Genomic DNA, 23289 nt, shown 5'->3' with positions numbered 1-23289 from the left:
CGGGGGCCGAGCGCCTGGGCCACCTTCCGCTGCTTTCCACGGCACGTCAGCCGGGAGCCCTGTTGGAAGCAGAGTGGACAGGACATGAGCCTGGGCCCGTGTGCGATGCCGGCTTATCTGCCACACCACAGCGGGGCCCAGGCTTTATTCTTAGACCCAACACAGGAGCTGTTGACCGGGCTCCCTGCCTCCCGAGCTGCCGGTGCTGCCGGACCTGTGGGTTGTGTGTGTCCGGGGCGTGGCCTGGCTCTGTGGTCCCGCACGGTGGGTGCCCCTCGGTGACGCGAGCCGGGTCCCCAGGTCCTTTACAGAGCAGCTGAGGAAGATCTCGAGAGACGCGGGCATGCCGATCCAGGGCCAGCCGTGCTTCTGCAAGTACGCGCAGGGGGCCGACAGCGTGGAGCCCATGTTCAGACACCTGAAGAACACGTACGCCGGGCTGCAGCTGGTGGTGGTGATCCTGCCCGGGAAGACGCCCGTCTACGGTTGGTGCCCGCGGGCTCGCGCGTCTCTGGCTGTGCGTGCGGCCTGCGCCCCTGGCTGGGTCGCCGTCGGGCCCCATGTGTCAGGGCTCAGGGCCCCACCGTGTCCTGTCCAAGTCACAGTCCAGGGGACCCAGCAACCCCGGGGCTCGTGGCGGCGTCTGCTGGCGCCCCGTGCCCACCTGCACTCTGGGGACAGGTGTCACGGAGCTCCCATTGAGGCAGCTACTGTGGCCTGAGCCCCTGGAAGGCAGAGATAAGCCACGCACGGCCCCTCTGTTCAGGAAGGCCCCAGGCGGCAGGCGGGAGTGGCGGGGGTGCCTGGGGCAGAGGGAGCCGCCCGGGATGCCACGGCGGTCTCCAGGGACTGCTGTCCAGCCAGGGACAGACCGCGGACGCGTGAGCGCCGTGCTGCTGGCCGCCAAGCCCAACCTCCAAAAAAAGCAGGCGAGAGGAGCGCTGGCGTCGGCGCTATTAATACCGGCCCGGCGTCACCGTTTCCGGAGCTGCCAGGGAGCGCCGCCCAGCTGCCTCCTGGAAGCGTCCCGGGTGGGGCGGCCGCGCGGCTCTTTGATGTCAGATTCGCATCTGCCAGGGATTGAGGAGCTGCTCCGCTTATTTTTAACAGCGCGAGTGTGCGTGCTGGCGCGAGCCCTTTGATAGGTGTCGTCCCGCGCAGGAATCCCGAGCCCGCGGTGCTGCCTGTGCTGGCGGAGCGGGAGGGGCCTGCCCAGCGTCCCTTTCTGATGAGGGTGGGACGGGGACCTCCGCCTCCCCTCCCTGCGAGGCCGCCGGGGCGGGTGGGGCGGCGGGCTGGGGCCAGCTGCGTGGAGAACCAGGTGCCAGCGAGATGTGCCGTGTGTGCCTCTGGTGTCCTCAGCTGAAGTGAAGCGCGTCGGGGACACGGTGCTGGGCATGGCCACGCAGTGCGTGCAGATGAAGAACGTGCAGAGGACCACGCCGCAGACGCTGTCCAACCTCTGCCTGAAGATCAACGTGAAGCTGGGCGGCGTGAACAACATCCTGCTCCCGCAGGGCAGGTGAGGGCGGGCCGGCCGGCAGACGTGGGGCCTGACAGCGCTGGGCGGCGGGGCGGGGGCGGGGCGGAGGGGCTCGAGGCTGCCCCTGACATGGCCGGGGGGTGGCCTCCTGGCCCTGGAGCAGTAGAAGCTGTGTTGAGCAGCGGGGCAAAGGCCCAGCCTGAAGGAACCAGGGCCCTGGCTGGCCGCCTGCCACAGGGTTCCTGACTGTGTCCTGGTGGGGCACAAGGCCTTGCGATCCTAACAGGTGTCACACCACCGTCCTGAGATGGCTGCACTGGCAGCACACTCGGAGCCCTAACTGGACCTCCCCCCCCGACCCTGACCACACTGACTGAGCCCCCCTGACCCTGACCACACTGACCGAGCCTCCCTGACCCTAACCTCACTGACCGAGCCCCCCTGACCCTGACCACACTGACTGAGCCCCCCTGACCCTGAGCACACTGACTGAGCCCCCCTGACCCTGACCGAGGCCCCCTGACCCTGACCTCACTGACCGAGCCCCCCTGACCCTGACCTCACTGACTGCAGGGCTCCTGACCCTGAGCACACTGACTGAGCCCCCCTGACCCTGAGCACACTGACCGAGCCCCCCTGACCCTGAGCACACTGAGCCCCCCTGACACTGACTGAGCCCCCCTGACCCTGAGCACACTGACCGAGCCCCCCTGACCCTGAGCACACTGAGCCCCCCGACACTGACCGAGCCCCCCTGACCCTGACCTCACTGACTGAGCCCTCTGACCCTGACCTCACTGACCGAGCCCCCCTGACCCTGAGCACACTGACTGAGCCCCCCCGACCCTGAGCACATTGACTGCAGGGCTCCTGACCCTGAGCACACTGGCTGAGCCCCCCTGACCCTGACCTCACTTACCGAGCCCCACCGATCCTGAGCACACTGACTGCAGGGTTCCTGACCCTGAGCACACTGGCTGAGCCCCCCTGACCCTGACCTCACTGACTGCAGGGCCCTCTTGAACGATATCAGGCACAGAGCCCGTGTCTGCAGTCACATGGGCTTGGACCTTGATGTCGGCTCCGTGCTGTGGCTTGGTCCTGTGCAAGTCCTGGGGGCGACGGGAGCGGGCTCGGCCGAGTCTGGGGCAGGAGCCCAGTGGAGGGACCCAGACGGCTGTAACACGCAGAGCAGCAGAGCGAGGCCGAGGGCACGGCAGCTCGGGAGGGGAGGGCCTGGAGAGGGTGGAGCGAGAGCAGGGGACCCGGCGGGAGCCTGCCAGGAGTGTCGGGTGTGCGGTGGAGGTGTGCGGGCCGTGAGAGCAGAGGAGTGCTGCCCGCGGGACTGGGCCATTGCGGCCTCCCGGGTGACCTGATCCAAGAGGCCAGCAGAGGTGAGACGCTCCCGCTAACCCACGGAGAGCGTTCCTGGCCTGGGGCGTGTGAAGATGGAGCTTTCTCAGCTCACGGGCTGTGAAGGAAAGAGAGGAACCAGGATGGCTCCAGGGCCCCGAGCCCCTGCGGGAGACAGCAGGGAGACCACAGGAGCGGAAGGCGGAAATTAGGGGTCCTCAGCACGGGGCAGGTGTCTCGAGGGAGTGTAGCTGGGTGAGGTGAGGCCCCTGCTCCTGGGGCACTTGAGGTTCAGGGGCCGAGACGCCAGCCACCAGCCGGGGAGACGGAAGCAGGGAGGCTGGGAGACAGCCAGGTCCCAGACGGCTGCGCAAGTGCGTCCTGCGTCCAATGCCGGGCCGTCTCGTTGCCGCGGCAGCCCGCCTCCGCGTGGAAGGGGCCCGACAGGTTCAGCTAGCTCGGGGAGCTTTGCGTGGGACAAGCAGGGAGGGGAGGCAGCGAGGGCAGGCGTGGCATTGTCCAAGGTGCGGCCCAGCCGGTGTGGGGCTTGTGGAGGGTGCCCTGCAGGCCCTGTGCGGTCAGGGCCCCCAGCAGTGGCTTCAGTGGCTTCCGGCCACTGTGAGTTGTGGACAGTGAGGCGGTGTCTGTGCGCATGTGCTGCCTTCCAAGAGGTTCCACAAAACAGGGCGGGCAGGGAACAGCGCGCACCTGCCCAGCGTCTGCCCGGCACTCCCAGAGGGGCCGGCGCACAGCCCCGGGCAGGAGAGGCCCAGCTGCATTGAAGGGGAGTCTTGCCCACCTGTTGTGGACCTTGAGACGTGGAAGCACACAGATGAGACCCTCACGCACTCCTCTCCCCTCGCTAGCAGCACTCGAGGCACGGGGTGGGGTGGGGGTGGGACTGCTTCCTATGGGGACCCCCAGCTCACTGCCCAGGCGGGTGACAGTGCCCAGCAGGCATACCTGTGCCAGCCCCAGGCCCCTGTGCCACATGAGGCTGCCGTGAGTGCAGGGGCGTAGCTCAGCTGGGATCACAGGTGCACACAGCCCCGCACACAGAGCGTTGCCACCTGGGAAGGGAGCGGGAAGTGGGGGGTGCCCTCCTTGGCCCCTCTGTCACTGCTCTGCTGGGCCCTCTGCTTCCGGGAGCCTGGTGGTAGCTCCTGGTGGCTCCTGTCCCCTGTCCTCTGCAGATTCTGGCCAGCAGTCCTGGACCATGTATGGTGCAAGTGCCTAGCCGCATGGTTCCACCAGGACCTGGTTCTTGCCCCACTCCCGCAACTTGGGTTTCCTGGCCAGTGGACTGGCCCAGTGCTCTGCACACTGCCTGTGCCCTCGGGACTGAGCGGAGCACTGTGGGGGAGGGGAGCAGCCCACAGTCCGTGTCCCCCAACAAGGCTGCTCCTTTTCTGTGGGGTGTGGGCGGGGAGCTTGGAGAGGCTGAGGAAGGTTCTGGAACCCGCCTGTATGTGCGCAGCAGCCCCAGGACGGTCCCCAGCTGCCCTTGTGCTGCGGAGTGGAGCCCTCTGTCGAGTGAGACGGAGTCCTCCCCGTGCCCTTCAGAGTGCTCCACAGGCATGCCAGCACGTCCACAGGGCAGCCGTCTCCAGCACAGGGGCCGCGGGAGCGGACAGTCAGCGTGCACGGAGGTAGCGGTGTGAGTGTGCACGGACAGTCCATGGAGTGCCCGGAGGTAGCGGTGTGGGTGTGCACGGACGGTCAGCGTGCACGGAGGTAGCGGTGTGAGTGTGCACGGACAGTCCATGGAGTGCCCAGAGGTAGCGGTGTGGGTGTGCACGGACGGTCAGCGTGCACGGAGGTAGTGGTGTGAGTTTACACGGACAGTCCATGGAGTGCCCGGAGGTAGCGGTGTGAGCGTACACGGTCAGCGTGCACGGAGGTAGCGGTGTGAGCGTACACGGAGGTAGCGCTGTGGGCGTGCACGGAGGTAGCGCTGTGGGCGTGCACGGATGGTCAGCGTGCACGGAGGTAGCGGTGTGGGCGTGCACGGATGGTCAGCATGCATGGGCTCCCTCTCAGGCTTCCTCTCGCATGTCCTGTCTGCTTGCCCTCGATGGATTTGCAAGCTTTACCACGCTGCCCTCGGCCCCAGGTCAGGTGCCTGCCGCTCACGCCAGCTTCTCCCCACAGGCCCCCCGTGTTCCAGCAGCCGGTCATATTTCTGGGTGCAGATGTCACTCACCCACCCGCTGGGGATGGCAAGAAGCCCTCGATCGCTGCCGTGAGTGTGCTTAGGGCCCTCTCTCGGGGACACCCTCCTGCGGGGGCCTGGTGGTGTTGAGAGGCGTGGGGCTTACCGGACTGCCAGCTGCTGAGAGCAGTCTTGTGGCCAGTGGGTGCTTGGAGGGGCGAAGTCCGGGGCTCTGAGGCCGCCCAGCCCAGAAGACCCTAAGCCAGACGAGGGCTGCCTACAGCCTTTTGGGGGCTCCCCTGCTGCTCCACTGAGATCGGAGATTTGTAGCCCTGGCAGCAGATGCTAAGCCAAATGAAGCATTAACCAGACTGTCAATAGAGTCCGCCCTTTCCCGCACAGTGTCCAGGCCAGGGAGTGCCCCTGCCCTCAGTACAGTGTCCAGGCCGGGGAGTGCCCCTGCCCTCAGTACAGTGTCCTGGCCGGGGAGCGCCCCTGCCCTCAGTACAGTGTCCAGGCCGGGGAGTGCCCCTGCCCTCAGTACAGTGTCCAGGCCGGGGAGTGCCCCTGCCCTCAGTACAGCGTCCTGGCCAGTGCCCCTGCCCTCAGTACAGTGTCCAGGCCGGGGAGTGCCCCTGCCCTCAGTACAGCGTCCTGGCCCTCAGTACAGCGTCCTGGCCAGTGCCCCTGCGCTCCCCCGTGCGGCCCGGGCGTCAGCTCTTCCGTGGCTGCTTCTCAGGAGCCAGTGCCCTTGCCTGTTGGCCTTTTATTTAAAAAACAAACAAACAAACAAAACCTGACCCAGGCGGCTCACTCTTCAATGAGTGGTTTGCGAGCTCTGGAAGGCGGAGTGCTGAGCGGCCTGCGGTGCCCCGGGCGGCCCCACAGCCTTTCCCCCAGGGCGCTCTCCGGTGTGCAGAGGGGTGCCCGCGGCTCCCCACTCCTGCTGGCCCTGGGCACCTCGTCCCTAGGCTGCGGAGGGGCAGGGGCCGGTGCGTTCTCTGGCCCGGCTCTAGATCGGCAGCCACAGATGTGTGTCTGTGGTGACGCGTTTGTTTGCCCCAACTTGAAATGTGTCGGAGCCAGTTTGTTCTCTTGGTTTGAGAGAAAAAGCAGAGCCTGAGGCAGGACCCAGGACGTGGAGCGGGAGGGAGAGTTCGTCCCAAGGCAGGGGTGAGGCCTTCCAGGGGAGAGACTCCGGGAAGCAGTCCCTGCCTCTGGGGCACCAGAGGTTTCCTTCTGAGCGCTCCCAGAGCAGGAGGGGAGCAGCGGGGGTGGGGGCCCCCGGGGGCCTGCCGGATGCCCCACCCGCCCTGGCGCCTGGGCTGTTTGTCCTGAAACCTAAGGCACCGTCGCCGCTTGCTGTCTTCGAGCTGGTGAACGACGTGTGCCCACGGCCAGCAGAACGAGCTTCCGAGCCGTCGCGTTTTCTGTTATGTATCTGTTCTTGTAAGCCCCGTCGCCAAACACGAGGAGTGACGTCACCAGTGCTCGCGTAGCTGGTCATTGCCATTGACCACGGTGGGAGGTCCGTCCCGGGAGCTGTCCTGCGTGTGCGCCACGAGAGGGCGCTCACTGTGTGTCCTCACAGGTCGTGGGCAGCATGGACGCCCACCCCAACCGCTACTGCGCCACCGTGCGGGTGCAGCAGCACCGGCAGGAGATCATCCAGGACCTGGCCGCCATGGTGCGCGAGCTGCTCATCCAGTTCTACAAGTCCACGCGCTTCAAGCCCACGCGCATCATCTTCTACCGCGACGGCGTCTCCGAGGGCCAGTTCCAGCAGGTGGGTGCCCTCGCCCGCCCCGGCCAGCTTCCGAGGTGGGGCAGAGGAGAGGAGGGGAGCGGGGGGGTGGGATGGAGAGAGGCAGGGCTGTGTCTGGGTTGGGGCCTGGCCGTCTGCAGTGCTCTTGCCGAGGGGCGGGCTGGGGGTGGAGCGAGGCTGCCTTGGGGGGGCGGGGGGTGTCAGGTCAAGGTGCCTTGGCCTAACAGAGCCATCCCAGCCTGGAACTCAGACAATGAATGAGCTGACGTTTCTCCCTGTCGGCGAGGGCCACGTCCGCCTCCGCTCTCTCCACGCCACCTGGGCTTTTGGAGAGAGGCAGAAATACGGTGTGGGCCGCACCCGGTGCTAGGGAAGACCCAGCCGGGTGGGGGAGCACCCTTGGTAGCTGGCCTGCTGTGTCTCTGAGGCCTGGGACAAGGCGTGTGCACTCACCGTCCTGGTCTCCTGGGTGGACAGGGCCGCTGCTCCTGCACTGGCCAGCCTGGTGCTGACCTCCTCCCGGAGTGCCCGCTGCACCCGTTCTGCACGAGGGATCTGCCGTCCGGTTCTTACCGCCCTGCAAACACCCTCCAGATGTCTTGGAATCACAGCTGGGTTTTCCTGACCCGGAACCAGCCTGTCTTGTTGCAGTGTCATAGCATGGTAGTTGACAGGGACAGTTGAGTGTGGGTCCATCTGTCCGACCTGGAAGTGAGCAGGGGCCGCTCACTGCCTGTGGGGCATCGGGGCTGGTGCTAGTGTGCCAGGTGCCTGGCCTGCCACCGCTAGCCTTGCCCTGCGAGGTCCGGCAGGGCGAGGCCGGGGAGCGGAGGTCGGGGCTCTTCCGGAGCCACAGCTGCTGGTGAAGAGCTGGGGTCTGAACTCGGGGCCTCCCGAGCCCAAGTCCTCTCTAGCACGACACCTGCAGAGGGAGAAGTCACGGCTGGCACCGCGCTGAGGGGCCGGGAGGCCGCACCGCGTCTGGGCTGCACGGCCGTGCTGCCGGGGGTTCCAGGAGCGAGGGGCCCTGAGCGCGTCCCTCCCGGCCCCAGGTTCTCCACCACGAGCTGCTCGCCATCCGCGAGGCCTGCATCAAGCTGGAGAAGGACTACCAGCCGGGGATCACCTTCATCGTGGTGCAGAAGCGGCACCACACCAGGCTCTTCTGCACGGACAAGAACGAGCGGGTGAGTGTCCCCGCGGCCCTGCAGACCCGCCTCCAGCGTCAGAGGCAGGCTCCCCTCCGTGTGCTGAGGACACTCGGTGTGTCAGTCACACGGGGGGGCGGGTCCAGGCCTGCCACTGCCAGCTCGTTTGTCCCGAAAATCAGCTGGAGAGGCAGCTCAGACAGGCACGGGACGGGCGGGACCCGTGGCCGTGGCCGTGGCCATGCGATGAGGAGGAAATGGGTGGAGTGGAGACACCCAGGTCCCCACCATGCTTGTTCCAGGCGAGCAGAGAAGCCACGTGCGGTGGTATGGAGGGGCTGGGAGCACGCAGGTGTGCCAGGCCCAGGCCGGCCCCCAGGTGCTCCTCAGCAGGTCTGTGGCTGTGACAGCCAAAGAAAGCTCTGTGTCCCCTCACGGGATAAGCAAAACTGAGTCTTTAGCAGACAGCCGCCCTACGTGTAGCCGCCTGTGTCAAAGCGACTACCAGGACAGGAGGAAGTGCGTAGACGGGAGTCAGCCTGGCGCCCGGGAGGGAGGCGGAGGCGGCAGCTGGGGACAGAATAGGCGGAGGGGCACTGTCGCGGGTGTGCCTGCACCGGGACCTGCACATACGGAGGGGGAGCACGGTGCGGGAGAGATTGACCCGCCCGCCGCCCGCAGTCCATCTCTGCTGGAACCGGGCACGGTGCGTCAGGAGTGGCGCGGGCGAGCCGCGGGAGCAGGGCCTCCACCGGAGAGAGGAGGTCTCCAGAGGGTTCCAAGCCTGTCTCCTAAAGACATTTCTTATCATTAGACATTTTAAGTCGACAGAAGAAATGCAGCTTACAAAGGCCTGAAGCACTCCGCTCACTTCTGCGTAGCTCAGGCCTGAGACGTGCGAGGATGGCGTTGCAGGGCGCGCAGAACCCAGCAGGAGCGAGAGGGTTTCTTTTAAAACCCCTGCAAGGCCGCTGAAACCATGCAGTCTGCAGCCGCGGCTGCGATGTTGTGGGACGGGAAGGAGACCCATGAAATAAGCCGGCGGGGCCCCGCCTCCCTCAGCCCCAGGCCTGCACTGTGCCCCCTCCCCTCCTGGAATGGACAGGAAGGTAGCGGAGGAGGAAGAAGGCAGCACAGCAAGTGAAAATCGGAACCTGCTCTACGAACAGGGGAACTCGGCGATGGACAGTTCCCCAGGCGGCCCCAGAGGGCGCTGCGGGGTCGTCCCTGCTCACATCAGTGCTTGTTTAATTGTAAAGCAGAATGGCCCAGGGAGGGCGAGACGGAGACCTTCAGTGCACTGGCTCCCTCCCCAAGTGCCCGCAGCAGCCAGGGCTGGGCCAGGCTGAGGCCAGGAGCCCGGGACTCCGTCCTGGTCTCCCAGCTGGGTGGCAGGGGCCCAGGTGCTCGGAGCGTCAGCCTCTCCTCCCCGGGCGCCTTGGTCGGAAGCAGACACGTGCGCGTCCCAAGCAGCAGCTTAGCCTGTTGGCACCACCGTGCTACACCCCCAGGATTCGAAGATTTAGTCAATGTGTTTGGAAGACAGAGGGAGAGAGGAAGGGGGAGACAGATCTCCCATCCACTGGTTCACTCCAAATGGCCAAAACAGCCAGAGCTTTGCGAAACCAACCCCAGGAGCCAGGTGTCCCGTCTAGGTCTCCCACGGGAGTGTCGGGGCCCAAGTCCTGGGCCGCCTCCCATGGCTTCCCAGGTGCGTTAGCCAGTGCTGGATGGAAGCAGAGCAGTCGGGGCGCTGGCACTGCGGTGCGGGCTGCCAGTGTGTCAGCCCCAGCTGAACCCGCTGTGCCGTAGTGCTGGCCCCTCGCGGGCAGCACCACCAGATCCTCCTGGAACAGTCTCGCATGAAGTGTGCCAGAGGACGGGAGAGTGGGAGAAACAGTAACACGTGCGGTCACTCGCGGTGCCGCGAGTCTGGAGCCACGCGTCCCAGGCCCAGATCTGCTTCCTGCGTGGCCTGGCCGCTTGACCCTAAGCTGTCCCTGAGCCCCGCGCTGCCTCCCTGGGAGGTCCTGCAGCTGGGCGGGGCACCCTTGGGATTCTGGGAGCGCATCCTGGGGAAGCCTGTGTGCGGAGGGTGGCGGCGGTGCTGGGGGCAGTGAACAGTGGGGCACAAGCGGCCTGCCTGGGAGCGCCAGCAGGAGAGACGGCGTGTGCTCCCACGCGCGAGCACATAGCAGGCAGCAGCCCAGATCTGTGGTACACGCACACAGCTTTGCAGTCCCCGACAAGTACCATGCCAGCGGACACTGACAGGTGTGGCAGACACAGAGCAGCCCTGCAGGGAGAATCGGGCCTCACTCAGATCACAGCCCGGCAGGCACGGGGCTGGGGTCTGGAAGAGGTCAGGGCCCCCATGGTTCCCAAGTTCCTTCCTTCTTCCTTTCTTTTTTTAAAAAGATTTATTTATTTATCTGAAAGAGTTACACAGAGAGAAAATCAGAGGCAGAGAGAGAGAGAGGGGTCTTCTATCCGTTGGTTCACTCCTCAGATGGTTGCAGTGGCCGGAGCTGGGCTGATCTGAAGCCAGGAGCCGAGAGAGACAGAGAGAAAGGTCTTCCTTTTGCCGTTGGTTCACCCTCCAGTGGCCACCACGGCTGGCGCGCTGCGGCCGGCGCACCGCGCTGATCCGAAGCCAGGAGCCAGGTGCTTCTCCTGGTCTCCCATGGGGTGCAGGTCCAAGCACTTGGGCCATCCTCCACTGCACTCCCTGGCCACAGCAGAGAGCTGGCCTGGAAGAGGGGCAACAGGGACAGAATCCGGTGCCCTGACCAGGACTAGAACCTGGTGTGCCAGCGCTGCAAGGCAGAGGATTATCCTAGTGAGCCTCGGCGCCAGCCTTGGGCCATCTTCTACCGCTTTCCCAGGCCGTAGCAGAGAGCTGGGTCAGAAGTGGAGCAGCCAGGACTCGAACCAGCACCTTTGTGGGATGTTGGCACTGCAGGAGGCAGCTTTACCCTCTATGCCTCAGCCCCGGCCCCCCAAATTCTCTTTCTTTCAAAAAATCTGAAGGTTAAAAAAAGGCTGCCCCAAGGCAAAGTGCGAGTTCCCGGGCACCGGTCGGCTGTCCGCACATTCCACGTCACGTGTCTGAAGCCAAAGCAGGCTGCCGGTGGCAGGGGACTGTGGCCAGAGACGCGGGCTGTGGGCATGGTTGTTCTGCGCCAGTGGGCTTTCTGTGTCTGTCAGCGACAGTTTCTGTCTGGGTCACAAATCACAATAGCGGTGACCAGGGTGCAGGGCCGTGTTGAACCTGCGGATGGTGACGAAACATGCGAGAACCCAGCCCCAGCGCAGCATCAGCTCTGTCGCCACCCTGCCTGTGCCCTAACCAGCCTCCTCGTTACAAAGGTCGGCAAGAGCGGGAACATTCCAGCGGGCACGACCGTGGACACGAAGATCACACACCCGACCGAGTTTGACTTCTACCTGTGCAGCCACGCCGGCATCCAGGTGAGCACAGCGGGCGCACTCGGGGGCGCCCACGCCCTGGCTGCACGGACTGGAGGCAAGGTGGCCCTCGGGGTGCGGCCCTCGGGGTGCTGGTGGCAGGACCTCCCTGGGAGGCCTCATTTTGTTGAGATCCAGGCAGGAGGGCAAGTGTCCAGGGCAGGTGTCGCGTGTCTGGGGCCTTGTGAGCTGAGAGGTGAGGCTGAGCGGGGACGAGGCCCCTGGCTGCCGTGGGGTGGGACAGCAGGCTGGGCCTCTGTCAGGACGGGCTCCAGCTGTGCCCTGGGCACACAGGAGGCCGCTCGGGGGCTCTCAGTGGCTAACAGTGCGACCACACAAGGGCCCCACCCACTGCAGGCGCTGGCCCTCCCTGGAGAGCACCTTGCCGTCAGCAGCCCTCGGCTTTCCAGATGGGACGCAAGGTCCCTCCCCAAAGAATCAGGACCTAAAATTTGGGAGCTCACTGTGAACTTGGCCTTGATTTATATTCACTCGGTTTGAAAGAGAGAAAGAGGCAGGGCCCTTCCATCCTCTGGTTCATTCCCTAAACACCTACGACGGCCAGGCTGGGCCGGAGCCCTGCACGCCGTCCAGGTGACGGGGCCGACACCTGCTTCCTCCTGGCGGGTGTCAGCATCAGAGGCAGAGCTGGGACTTGAACCCAGGCACCCTGATCCCCCGCTGGCGTCTTAGCTGTGTACCAGATGCTGCTCCCGAACGTGAACTGTTGATGTTCCAGTGGATGTATTTAAAATTCCGTGTCACTGATGCCACTGTTGGCTAGGGAGCTGTGGCCCGGGCCACGTGTGGTCTGCCGCCCAAGAGCCCAGGCTGGTTGCACACTGAGTGGCAGGTGGCCGCCCTGGAGCTGTCCACCGCCCGCCAGGGAGCAAGCAGCAGGCCGTGCCGCGTGTCCCCGGCCCGGCTCCGCACACTGCCAGGGCCTCCGTGGCTGCTTTTCAGGAATTTGCTGAGTGGTTGGGGCTGTGCCGGCAGGGCCTGGCGGGGGAGGGCAGCTCAGCTGCTGCTCTCGTTGCAGACTGGAAGCTGCCGAAAACTGCAGAAAATGATGGGTGTCCCAGCCCCCGGTCTGAAGTGCTGCTGACCGCGGGGCCTGGGAGTGGAGATCCTTTTCTGTGGGTGTAGAGGAGGGAGCCCTGATGCCTGCAGGGGTGCTTGAGAGCTGGTGGGGCCGTGGGCTGAAAAGCTAGGTGCGTTTTCCATGAACTTTTTGAAACCCCTCATAACAGATGACACGGCCTTCAGTGTGGCCACTTGAAGTGTGTGATCAGTGCACACTGCGTGTGCTTATGCAACACGGGAGTGCGCGCCGGAGTGAGAGAGAGAGAGAGAGAGAGAGAGAGAGAGAGAGAGAGAGAGAAGAGAGAGAGACAAGAAACATCCTGCCACGGCCAGGGCTGGGCTGGGCTGGAGCCAGGGGCCAGGAGCTCCCTCTGAGTCTCCCACGTGGGTGCAGCGCCCAGGGACGTGGGCATCTTCTGCTGCCCGCCCAGGCCTAGCAGGGAGCTGGGTCTTACAGTGGAGCAGCTGGGACACAGACCGGTACCCACGGGGGATGCTGGTGTCGCAGGCCGAGGCTTTGCCCGCTGCACCACAGCGCTGGCCCTGAAACACTTCTCATTTTCTTTGTGTTGGGAATATTCCAAACCTAGTGTGTGGGTGTGCACACTCTCACACACACCTTTATCTGGGCGGAGTGGGGGACGGAGAAAGCTGCCACCTGGTAGCTCGCTCCCCCGATGCCCATAGCAGCCCTGACTGGGCCAGGGGAGCGCAGTGCGGTCTCCACAGGGGTGCAGGGACCCCGCCGCCGGGGCCGGCAGTGACTGGCCGTCCAGCCAGGCGCTCTCATCTGGGACGCCGGGCTTCTTTTTGTCTTAAATGTATGTATATGTGGCCGGCGCCGCGGCTCACTAGGCTAATCCTCCACCTAGCGGCGCCGGCATACCGGGTTCTAGTCCCGGTCGGGGCACCGGACTCTGTCCCAGTTGCCCCTCTACAGCTCTCTGCTGTAGCCAGAGAGTGCAGTGGAGGATGGCCCAAGTGCTTGGGTCCTGCACCCCATGGGAGACCAGGATAAGTACCTGGCTCCTGCCATCGGATCAGCGTGGTGCGCCGGCTGTAGTGCGCCGGCCGCGGCGGCCATTGGAGGGTGAACCAATGGCAAAAGGAAGACCTTTCTCTCTGTCTCTCTCACTGTCCACTCTGCCTGTCAAAAAATAAATAAATTTTAAAAAAAGTATGCATATGTATGTCTTTTGAGCCGCATCCATCACTGGTGAATTCCCTCACGGCTTACAGTGGCTGGAGCAGGACTCTGGGACTGAGCCAGGTCTCCTGTGCTGGGCGGCGGGCGCCTCCCGGGGTCTTCACTGTCAGGAGTCTGAGCCCAGGAGCACACTGCACTTTGGGCCAGGTACTCAGACGTGGAACAGAGCACTTTTTTTAAAGATTTTATTTATTTATTTATTTATTTGAGAGGCAGAGTTACAGACAGAGAGAGGGAGGGACAGAGAGAAAGGCCTTCCATTCATTGGTTCCCTCCCCAAATGGCCACAACAGCTAGAGCTGGGCCGATCTGAAGCCAGGAGCCAGCGGCTTCCTCCTGGTCTCCGACATGGGTGCAGGGGCCCAAACACTTGGGCCATCCTCTGCTGCTTTCCCAGGTGCATTAGCAGGGAGCTGGACTGGAAGAGGAGCAGCCGGGACTCGAACCGTGCCCATAGAGCCATGCCGGCGCCGCAGGCAGAGGCTCAGCCCACTGCGCCCACAGCGCTGGCCCCAGGCGTCTTAACCCTCGGCTGAACGGCCACTGCTGCGAGGCGCGGCCGCTGCTTCGCGCTGTGTGCGGCGTTGCTGTTTGGACGCTGGCTGTGCAGCCAGCTCTTCACACCCAGCTCTTCACACCCAGCTCTTCACACCCGTGCTTTCAGCAGTCAATGATGCGGCGCTGAGTCTCTGTCCAAATCTCCCTGCACGGATCTTGTGTCTAAAGATCTCTCGCAACTGACTGGCGCTCCGATGTGCTTTCAGGGGACAAGCAGGCCCTCCCACTACCACGTCTTGTGGGATGACAATCGCTTCTCTTCCGATGAGCTACAGATCCTGACCTACCAGCTGTGTCACACCTACGTGCGTTGCACGCGCTCCGTCTCTATCCCGGCGCCGGCTTACTACGCTCACCTGGTCGCCTTCCGCGCCAGGTACCACCTGGTGGACAAAGAACACGACAGGTGGGTGTTGTGTGACGTCGCGGCTGCCGGGGCGCCCCTCCGCAGCCCCAGTTAGTGACGGCCGTTCTCTCTCTGCCCGCCCCCCCCCCCCCCCCGGCCCTGCAGCGCTGAAGGAAGCCATACCTCTGGGCAGAGCAACGGGCGAGACCACCAGGCCCTGGCCAAGGCCGTGCAGGTCCACCAGGACACACTGCGCACCATGTACTTTGCTTGACGTGTTTTCGTGTCCGGCGATTGTCACGTGAGACCAGCCACACTCAGACCACAGAGGCCCAGCCCTCCCCGACAGCCAGCACCGGGCAGCCGACCGGAGACGCCACTGGTTTTACCCGATTCTCCATTTTCCAGAATGCCTTCCGTCCCAGATTTCAACTCGGATTTTGAACTGCAGGCCTGTATGAGACCCCACCGCCGTAGGAAATGTGGTTTGCCAAAATCTATGAGCTGCTGATTAAAAGTAGAGTCCCGTGTCTCCTAAAATTCTCCTAAAACCAGTCTATGAACTCAGGGCTTTAAAACATTTTTAATTTATTTGGTCATTGAATTTACTTGTTTTTAACACATGATTGTCTGTGAAATTGATGGGCTCAAACTAGCTGTGAACCTCCTCTGAGAGAAAGCAACAGAAGCACCATTGTGGTTTTAAAGCCTTGAACATTCTGATGTCGTCACGACACTGCAACCCACGCGGCACTCGTGGCTCCTGGCATGGCGGGCAGCCCCGCCACACCAGCTGCAGGTGCCTCCCGCCGAGGGGCGGTGGCAGAAGACGGACCGCGTGTGTTCAAAGCGCTGACAGGTCCAGAGAGATTGGCAGACAAGTGCCATTTTAATAAAAATGTATTTAAAAAAAAAAAAAAAAAAAAAGAAGAGACAATATACCGAGAGTCTAATCATAAGATTTGTCCTACGGGACTGTGACATTTATTTTCCAAAGTTTCTGAAGAATACGGGTCTGTGGTGATAAATACAGTACAATCCTTCCCCACTGTTCTGTCTGTGACGTGAGAGAGAATATATATATCTGGTTTGCAGTATTAATGTGCTAGGTAGATGCTGTTCCCCACTCACTGTGCAGCACATCAGGACACCTGGCCAGCTCCGGTGGCCCTCCGTGCTTGTGTGCAATCCGCGTGACCGCCACCCGCTGCCCCACGGCCGGGCCCCAGACGCGGGGTCGCCAGTCTGGAAAGTGCGCCCCTGGGCAGTGTCCCAGGATGACAGCAGGCAGCGTGCGCGTGCTGAGTGGGCTTCTCGTCCGTGTACGATGTTGTAAGAATCCAATCCGTGTTCCACGTGGGAAGTCCGGGAGGAGCCGGGCCTCCCCTCGTGCTCCTCCTGCCCAGCCTCGGCCAGTTACCTCTGGCCCCGCGGTGGAGTGGGGTCCGAGCGCTGTGCGTGCGTCTGTGTGCATGTGGGGTCGCGGTACCGGCATAGTCTCTCCTGTATCTTTTTCCCTCTGGATCTCCGCGCCAGAAGCCTCTGCTCTAAGAAGCCCTGCAGCCTCTGCTATTGATGGGCGGGCGGCGGGGACCCACTCTGGCTCAGACTACCAGGCGCGCTCAAGCTAAGGGCCGCGGCTCACGGTGGTTCTTGGCAAATGCCGGTTCTGGCCGAGGCGCCTGAGCTGGGGACCGTGGGGGAGGCAGGGCTTGGGCCCAATCCGTGCGGCGATGGTCGGGGAGTTCTGTGCGCAGGGGGCCCCAGGCGCTGGGGGGGCGCAGTCTGTTAGCCCTGCACCTGCTCTGTGAAACTCCGAGTGGTGACACCTTGAGTGGACCGCTGGCCCGAATGCAAATGGCTGCGGCTCCCGTTTCTCAGGTTCCTCACTGCCAGCCTCCCGCCGCCAGCGTGCGCGTGGAGTCCGTGTCGAAGCCCGCCCCAGCGCCCGGGCCCGGTTCACCCTGCTGTCAAGTCAGGTGTGCCTTGCTCCCAGCAGCCTGAATGTAGGACGGGGTTCGTTGTCAAGGGAAACTGGGACTCAGTGCACCCCTTAGAGGAGGCCTCCTCGCGCAACCCCCGTCCCGCGTGATGAGGTCCGCGCCCAGTGTGCTGGATGTACCGCCTCCGTGGGGGCCGCACACTCCGCCCGGCCGCTGGCCCTGCCCGCCCTCCTGACCTCTGTGCCCTGGGAGGCTGCCCCGACCCTGCTGGCGCCGCCCCAGCCCCCGGCTGCCCGGCGTTCGCGTGTCACTTTGTCGCGTGTTGCTTTTATTGCTGTTCAGTGTGAATGTTGCTATTTATTTCCCCCCTCCGCCCTGGTTCCTATGGCCAATGTGGCTGTGCCCTGCATGTGGTGCCCGATGGATATGCGAGCGGCCATCTTCCCCAACTTTTATAAATTGTTACTCCCGTGTGCCGGGTGATTTCTGTCTGCGAGCCACAGTGTAGTCTTTCTGGATGAGTTGCTTTCCGTAGTCTCTGCGCAGTGTGATTTCACATTGGCCTGCGAGGTGACTCAGATGTTATTTTTGCAAAGCTGTTTTGCAGTGAGATTCTATATTTGATACGATGTTAGGGTGGACCGCAGGCAGGCTCGTGTCCAGAGGGGCCCCGGCGGGCGGCTGCGGCCTGTGGAAGGGTTGTCTTTGTGGGTGTGCTCCCTACGCCGGAGGCAGCTCTGGGAGGGACAGCTTGAGGGGCTGCCTGAGCTGGAGAGCTGCCGACCCCGGAGGCCCTGAGAAGCCATGCTAACCTCGCCCGTGACCTCTGTGTGACCGCCCTCGCGCTCGTGGGGAAAGGAATGTACGCCGCCGCATGGTGTGGCGGCTCGAGGCCCTGCGGCACGGACACACCGCACGCGTGGCCTCCTCACAGGGCTGGCTGTGTCGCACGCGTCGCCAACTCTTTTCTCTAAGGAAGATTTCAACTCAGAATAATTGCACTGATTTTTTTTGGGGGGGGGCAACTTGTTTCTGTTGCGTCCGACTCGGCACGTGCGTGCTGGCTGATGCTCGTGAGTGGGTTCGTGGTGCTGGGCGTGACAGGCGGCCCCGTGCGTCCTCAGTGCTGCGTGGGCTTGGGTCTGCTGCCCGCCTCTCCTCGTCCTCTTGTTCTGGAAGGAACTTTTCCACCTCCTGGCAGCAGGGCGTGCTCCCCCCCAAGCACTTTGCCCTCGATCCACCCAGGCTGTGGCGGCGGCATGGCCCGGGGAAGTGACGGCGGGGTCACCGCTGTGTCAAAGCCATCGCTGGTGGCTGCGGCTCGGGAGTCGCCTGAGTGTCCACGCGGGGCCTCGCGTGGGCTTCTCCGGTTGTGTTCTGCAGTTTACTGTCTCGAGTGAATGTATCGGCCTCGCCAGGCCACTGAGGAAGGTGGCGTCTAAATACCTTTTAGTTTAAAAATTACAAAAACAAAAGCAAACCAAGCGCAGATAAAAGCTACCTCTGAACTCCCCAGTGGATTCCCGTGTGCTCTTAGGCGTAGCTGTCTACACTGAAAGAAGCCAGAGTGTTCCCTGACCACACGGAGGGGTAACATCTGTCTGCCGCTTGCGGCTTAAAAGCCCAGTGCCAAACCGTGGCCGGGGCGGCCCCCGCCCGTGTGGGCCTGGCTGGCGGCAGAGGCGCCGTGTTGGCGTACGTGCGCTAAGACCCGGCTTTGCCCCGTCCCTCCAGGAAGGCACTTAGGAGTGGGTTAAAGTGGCCTCCCCTGCTCTCGGCCGCCCCCTGTTCTACACGCTGTAAAATCCCTGCGGTGCTCCACGCCGACCCTCACAGATTGAACACAGAAGCCAGTGCAGGCAAATGGGCCTTCTCACCTTGGGACGTGAGTTACCGCACGCGACTTGGCAACGTGCTAAGGGTTGAAGGCAAGGCGCTCTGTTCCAGTCCAAGGCCCCCCACTGGAGAGGAGGCGTCTGCTGCCGCTGCTGCCTCCAGTGGCTGCGGTTTGCCCTTGGGGCTGCTGTGTGGCTGCGCCCGACAGCCCTAACCCCGGTCTTGGGCGTCACTCTCTTTAGCGCTGGTTCCCGTCAGTGCTTCCCGGATGCCGGGAGCGCACGCATCCCTGGCCACCCGTCTGGGTGCGCTGCCTGGGCCTGCTCGCGTGCTGTGGCTCTGCCGGGGCTTCCAGCCAGAGCCAGCGCGGAGTGCCGGGTTCAGCAGCAGCGGCCTCTGCCACTGTCTCCCGGTCGGGCGGGTCACCCCGTGCACCCCCACCCACCGCAGGGGCGCTGGAGGAGGCTCTACCACCCCGTGCTCTGGGAGCCGGGGGCAAGGCCATCCTCCTGGTCCCTCCTGCACCTTCCAGGTCCCTCAGCCCACCGCAGCTCCCAGGATCCCACTGTGGGGAGAGGGGACCCGGGCCCCTGGAGGCTATGTGTGCCGCTGCAGGGGTGGGGGAGGGTCCCCACCAGAGCAGCCTGGTGCCTTTACGGTGGGCGTGGTCAGTGAGTCCTTCCAGCCCTGACACTGTGACCCGGAGGGCGGTGCCAGCAAAACCTGGCAGTGTGCTCTCCAGGGCTCAGCACGAGCACTGTCGCCCGTGGGGGTGGGGGCAGGGGGTCTTTATAAAGGAGCTGTCGTTGTGTGTGCAGAGTGTGTGAGGGGCTGCTCGGGACGCCGCCTCCTCGGCTCCTTGGGGTGGGACGGCCACACGCTCGGTCTCCAGGTCTCCCCCAGCCAGGGGCTGAGCCCTGTCTTGGCCGGTGGTCTGGTTTACTGGCTTGAAGTGGGGAAGTCACCCAGTGTGTGTGGCTGAGAGAGCGTCTCCCTCGCAGAGCCCCGGGCCAGGGCGCCGGGAGGCGAGTCCTGAGCTGACGGTGGGTGTGCGTTCGAGCTGTGACTTGAGGCTTCCTAACCGTAGAGGCGAGCAGGTTCTTGTGTTTAAACAATCTGAGGGGATGATGACGACGTTGCGTGCGCCAGAGCGCGGTACCAGGGAGAATGCAGGATCTCGGTCCAGACTTTTCTGCGGCCCGCTCACCCGACACGTCCCGAGGGACTCCACCCCGTAGTCTTATCGACTTTTCTAGTTTTATTTTATTTTTATAAAATAATTGAAAAAGAACCAAAAATGAATTCAGACGTCCCCCAGGTGGGCCTCGCCCCTCGACTTGCCCCTCTGGAATGAGAACGCGCCGCGGCTGCAGGTGGCCCCGGGGTGCGCAGCGCCGGGTGGACACCACGCAGTGCTGCCGGGACTGGCAGCCCCGTAAAGCTGTGCATATGCATCGGCCTCTCTCTGCTTTCCCCTTGCTGCGTGGACTGTGCGGTTCATCCTGACGTTGCAGCACCCGCTAAACACAGCGCTGGGGCTCCCTGTCATCGTCCCTCCTGTGCGTCCCGAGGATGTCCCGTGCTTGCATGATGCTCCGTGGTAATGCCACTTAAATTAAGCCTTAATCAGATGTGCATGCCGTGCGTTTCAGAGGATGCAAAAAAAAAAAAGAAAAGACCTGGCAGAGTGAGCCGCAGGAGGCTGCGACCCCCGTTTTCTCTGGAGTTAAGGGAAGCGCTCAGTGATCCACCTCCCTCCCTCCCTCTCCCCTTCTCTCCCTCTCCCTCCCATTCTCTCCCTCCCTCCCTCCTCCCCTCTCCCCCTCCCTCTCTGTCCCCCTCCCTCTCGCCCTCTTCTCTCCCTCCCTCCCTCCCTCTCTCTCCCCTCTCCCCCTCCCTCTCTGTCCCCCTCCCTCTCGCCCTCTCCTCTTCTCTCCCTCCCTCCCTCCCTCTCTCTCTCCCCTTTTCCCCCCCTCTCTTGCCCTCCCTCACTCTCTCTCCCCTTCTCCCCTCTCCCCCTCCCTCTCCCTCTTGCTGTCTCCCAGTCTCGCCCTCCCTCCCTCTCTGGTCTGGTTGGCTGGTGCCGTTGCTTGGAGAAAATGGACCATTGCACGTTTCTGCGGCAGTCAGCCCAAAACTGGAGGTCCTGAGCCGTGTCCCGGGGGTCCGTGCACGCACGCTTCTCTCTCTGCAGCCCAGGGCTTGCGCGGAGGAGGCGCCGGTGTGGGGCTCGGCGGCGGCTGCCCGCATTCTCAGCCGCCTGCCCTCACTTGTGTGCGGGACCGCGTGGATTCTCGTTTTTCTAAAAGCATCTTAAATTTAGACGTGAAGCGGAGGGGCCCAGCTCCCTTTACAATGTGGATCTACCTCAGTTCACAGTTGGGTGCTATTTACTACGTCTGTCAAATTCAATTGGGAAAAGTAACCAAACAGCGGGATACAACTCCACGTGAAACTTGAAATCATAATTTCCGTTTATTTAATACTATTTTTATTTATTTTGTGCCTTTTATGTTGTACCCTAATGCATTAAACAAACCAGTCTGAAGTCAGCTGTTTCGCAGTGCAGTGGGGAGCAGAGCCCACGGGCGGTGCAGGCCGCCCCCTGTCCGAGAGCAGATGTGTCATTTTGCAAGTAGTGAATTCCGACCTCTATTCTATGCATAGTTTCTAGCTACCACTTCCCTCTCTGTGCCCATGAAGGGGCGGCCAAGAACGCACCCGAGTCCTCGCGTCCCTCGTCCTCTGGCGTGTTTTGTGAGTTGGCTTTACGAGCAGCAGGTGGACCTCGGTCGTTCTCTGTCTCTGCTGACCCACCTGGGCCGGGGGCTCGGGCGGGGGCTCGGCCAGGGGCGGGGCGGGGCGGGGCGGGGTGGGGGACGGACGGCTTCCCGCGCTTTTCTATTGGCAGTTTCCAGTTGCAGACTTTTCCTACTATGGCGACCTTTTTTTACGTAATTCTTTGGAGGTAACACAATATTTTGGAGTCTTAAGAATTTGATTTTATACCAAGAAATAAAAATTAGGGATCTTTCCTGTAGTCTAGTTTTACTATTTTAAGGGGAGGGATCTCAGTTTTTCAAGAGAACAACATTCCTTACGGCAACACTCTGGAAGCTGATTCAGAAAGCTTTTTGCTGCAGGATCTCAAAAAAAAATGAAATGATTCTAATTAAATGTTTTTAATTTTTTACCTTCCATCAGGTTGATACTTAAGCTATATTTTGTAAGAGTAATCATCCGTTAGTATGCTGCATTGCAGATCAGCGTGGTTGCACTTTCTCAGTAATAACACGAGCCCTGCCACTGGCTGGCCAGCAAGCGTCTGTCCCCTGCGAGTCCGCGGGGGCGTGAGTAGATTTACTGGTACCTCAAGACAAAGAACCTGAATATGCTGCATTTTGTTTCTTTAGCTTCTCCATGTAGCGTTTAGTTTTGCTTTATTACTGTGTTGACTATGAATGCTCTGTGGACCCCGATGGACTGTGGAAAGAGTTTGAAGTGACCGCTGGCGTCCTTGCTGGCACCTCCCCGCCCTGAGTTGGAATAGTTCACTCCCACACCCCCAGGGGGAGACGCAGGCCCGCCCTCGCTGCTGCTTCCCCCCCCTTCCCAGCTCGGTTCCCAGCCGTGGCCCCAGCTGTGCCCACGCAGACCTCAGCACGCAGTCTCCCGGCCCGGGGCGTGGTCTCGATGGACGAGATAAGCTGGTGAAGAAGGCTCCAGCCACGACCCTGAGCATCTGTTGTGTTTCAGCTTCGCTGGGTCCTTTCGAGTTTGTTTTTACAGCTTCCTAGGTTGAGTAGTTTGCACTATTTTTGCAATAAATTCATGGGAACCCTAACAGTTACTTGTTCTGTTTCTTACCGTGTGTATATAAACTAATCCCAAGGTTTGGCATCGTGTTTCACCTCCTTACACAACCCCTAACATGCACAGAATGCTGTAAACCTGATCAAATATGATGTGAATGATATTTTATAAAGTTATTTTGTATGGTGTCAACTTTGTTTTGCCTCATAGTATGTCAGCAAAAAAGTAATAAAATAAAATTCCTCTTATTTGCAGTTTCTCGGTGTCTCTGGGCACGGCCTCCTGGGGCGGGGCGGGGGCGGTGTTAGCACAGACGGGCGTCCCCGGAGGCAGAGCCGGGCTCGGAGGCAGGCAGGCCTCAGCGGCACTGCCCTCGGAGCCCTGGGGCCCTCGCCCTGCCTGGCTGGCCCTGACTTCCGGCTAGGCTGAGGACAGTGGACGGTGGTGATGCTGGGAAAGGGCCGGATGAGGGAACCCAGAACACGGCTGCAGGTCACCAGGGTGGACGCTGTTGCTAACAAAGGTTAGGGTGTGGGGCTGGCACTACAGCGGGGCTGCTGAACCCAGCGCCATCCCATTTGGGCGCCGGTTCAAGTCCTGGCTGCTCCACTTCTGATCCAGCTCCCTGCTGTGGCCTGGGAAAGCAGTGGAGGACAGCCCGAGTGCTTGGGCCCCTGCACCCACATGGGAGACCTGGATGAAGCTCCTGGCTCCCGCCTGGCCCAGCTCTAGCTGTTGCAGCCATCTGGGAAGTGAACCAGCAGATGGAAGATCTCTGTTTCTCTCTTCCTCCCCCTGTCACTCTTTCAAAATTAATTAAAAAGAGGCGCGCAATCCTCCATCCTCTGGTTCTCCCTGGATGGCCACAAAGACTGGGACAGGAACAGGCAGAAGCCAGGAGCCACGCGCTCTGTCCTGGTCTCCCACGTGAGTGCAGGGCCCGGGCATGTGTGAGGGTTAGGGTCAGCAAGGGGCTGAACCAAAAGTGGGGCAGCCAGGGCTTGCACCTGCTGCCTGATAGGACCCTGGCATTGCGAGTAGAGGTTTAACCGCTGAGCCACAACCCTGGTCCTTATTTTCTGATTTTTAAGAAAATGTATCTAGGCCGCGGCTCACTAGGCTAATCCTCCGCCT

At 62.3% G+C, this 23289-nt stretch overlaps 1 protein-coding gene across 1 annotated transcript in view; it reads left to right on the top strand.

Annotated features, from left to right (window-relative positions):
* Positions 1-15110, top strand: part of AGO2 (argonaute RISC catalytic component 2) — a gene marked incomplete at its 3' end in the record, with an annotated part of 45706 nt that extends 30596 nt beyond the window's left edge. Inside the window, 8 exon segments of the mRNA NM_001082710.1 lie at positions 301-485; positions 1363-1522; positions 4988-5078; positions 6580-6774; positions 7806-7940; positions 11271-11372; positions 14424-14623; positions 14729-15110. Of these exon segments, the coding sequence (NP_001076179.1) occupies positions 301-485; positions 1363-1522; positions 4988-5078; positions 6580-6774; positions 7806-7940; positions 11271-11372; positions 14424-14623; positions 14729-14837 (1177 nt within the window).
* Positions 15111-23289: the final 8179 nt, after the last annotated feature.

This window comes from Oryctolagus cuniculus, chromosome 6 (genome assembly GCF_964237555.1).
Source record: "Oryctolagus cuniculus chromosome 6, mOryCun1.1, whole genome shotgun sequence".
NCBI classification, from domain to species: domain Eukaryota; kingdom Metazoa; phylum Chordata; class Mammalia; order Lagomorpha; family Leporidae; genus Oryctolagus; species Oryctolagus cuniculus.
This window is presented reverse-complemented; position numbering and strand designations above follow the sequence as displayed.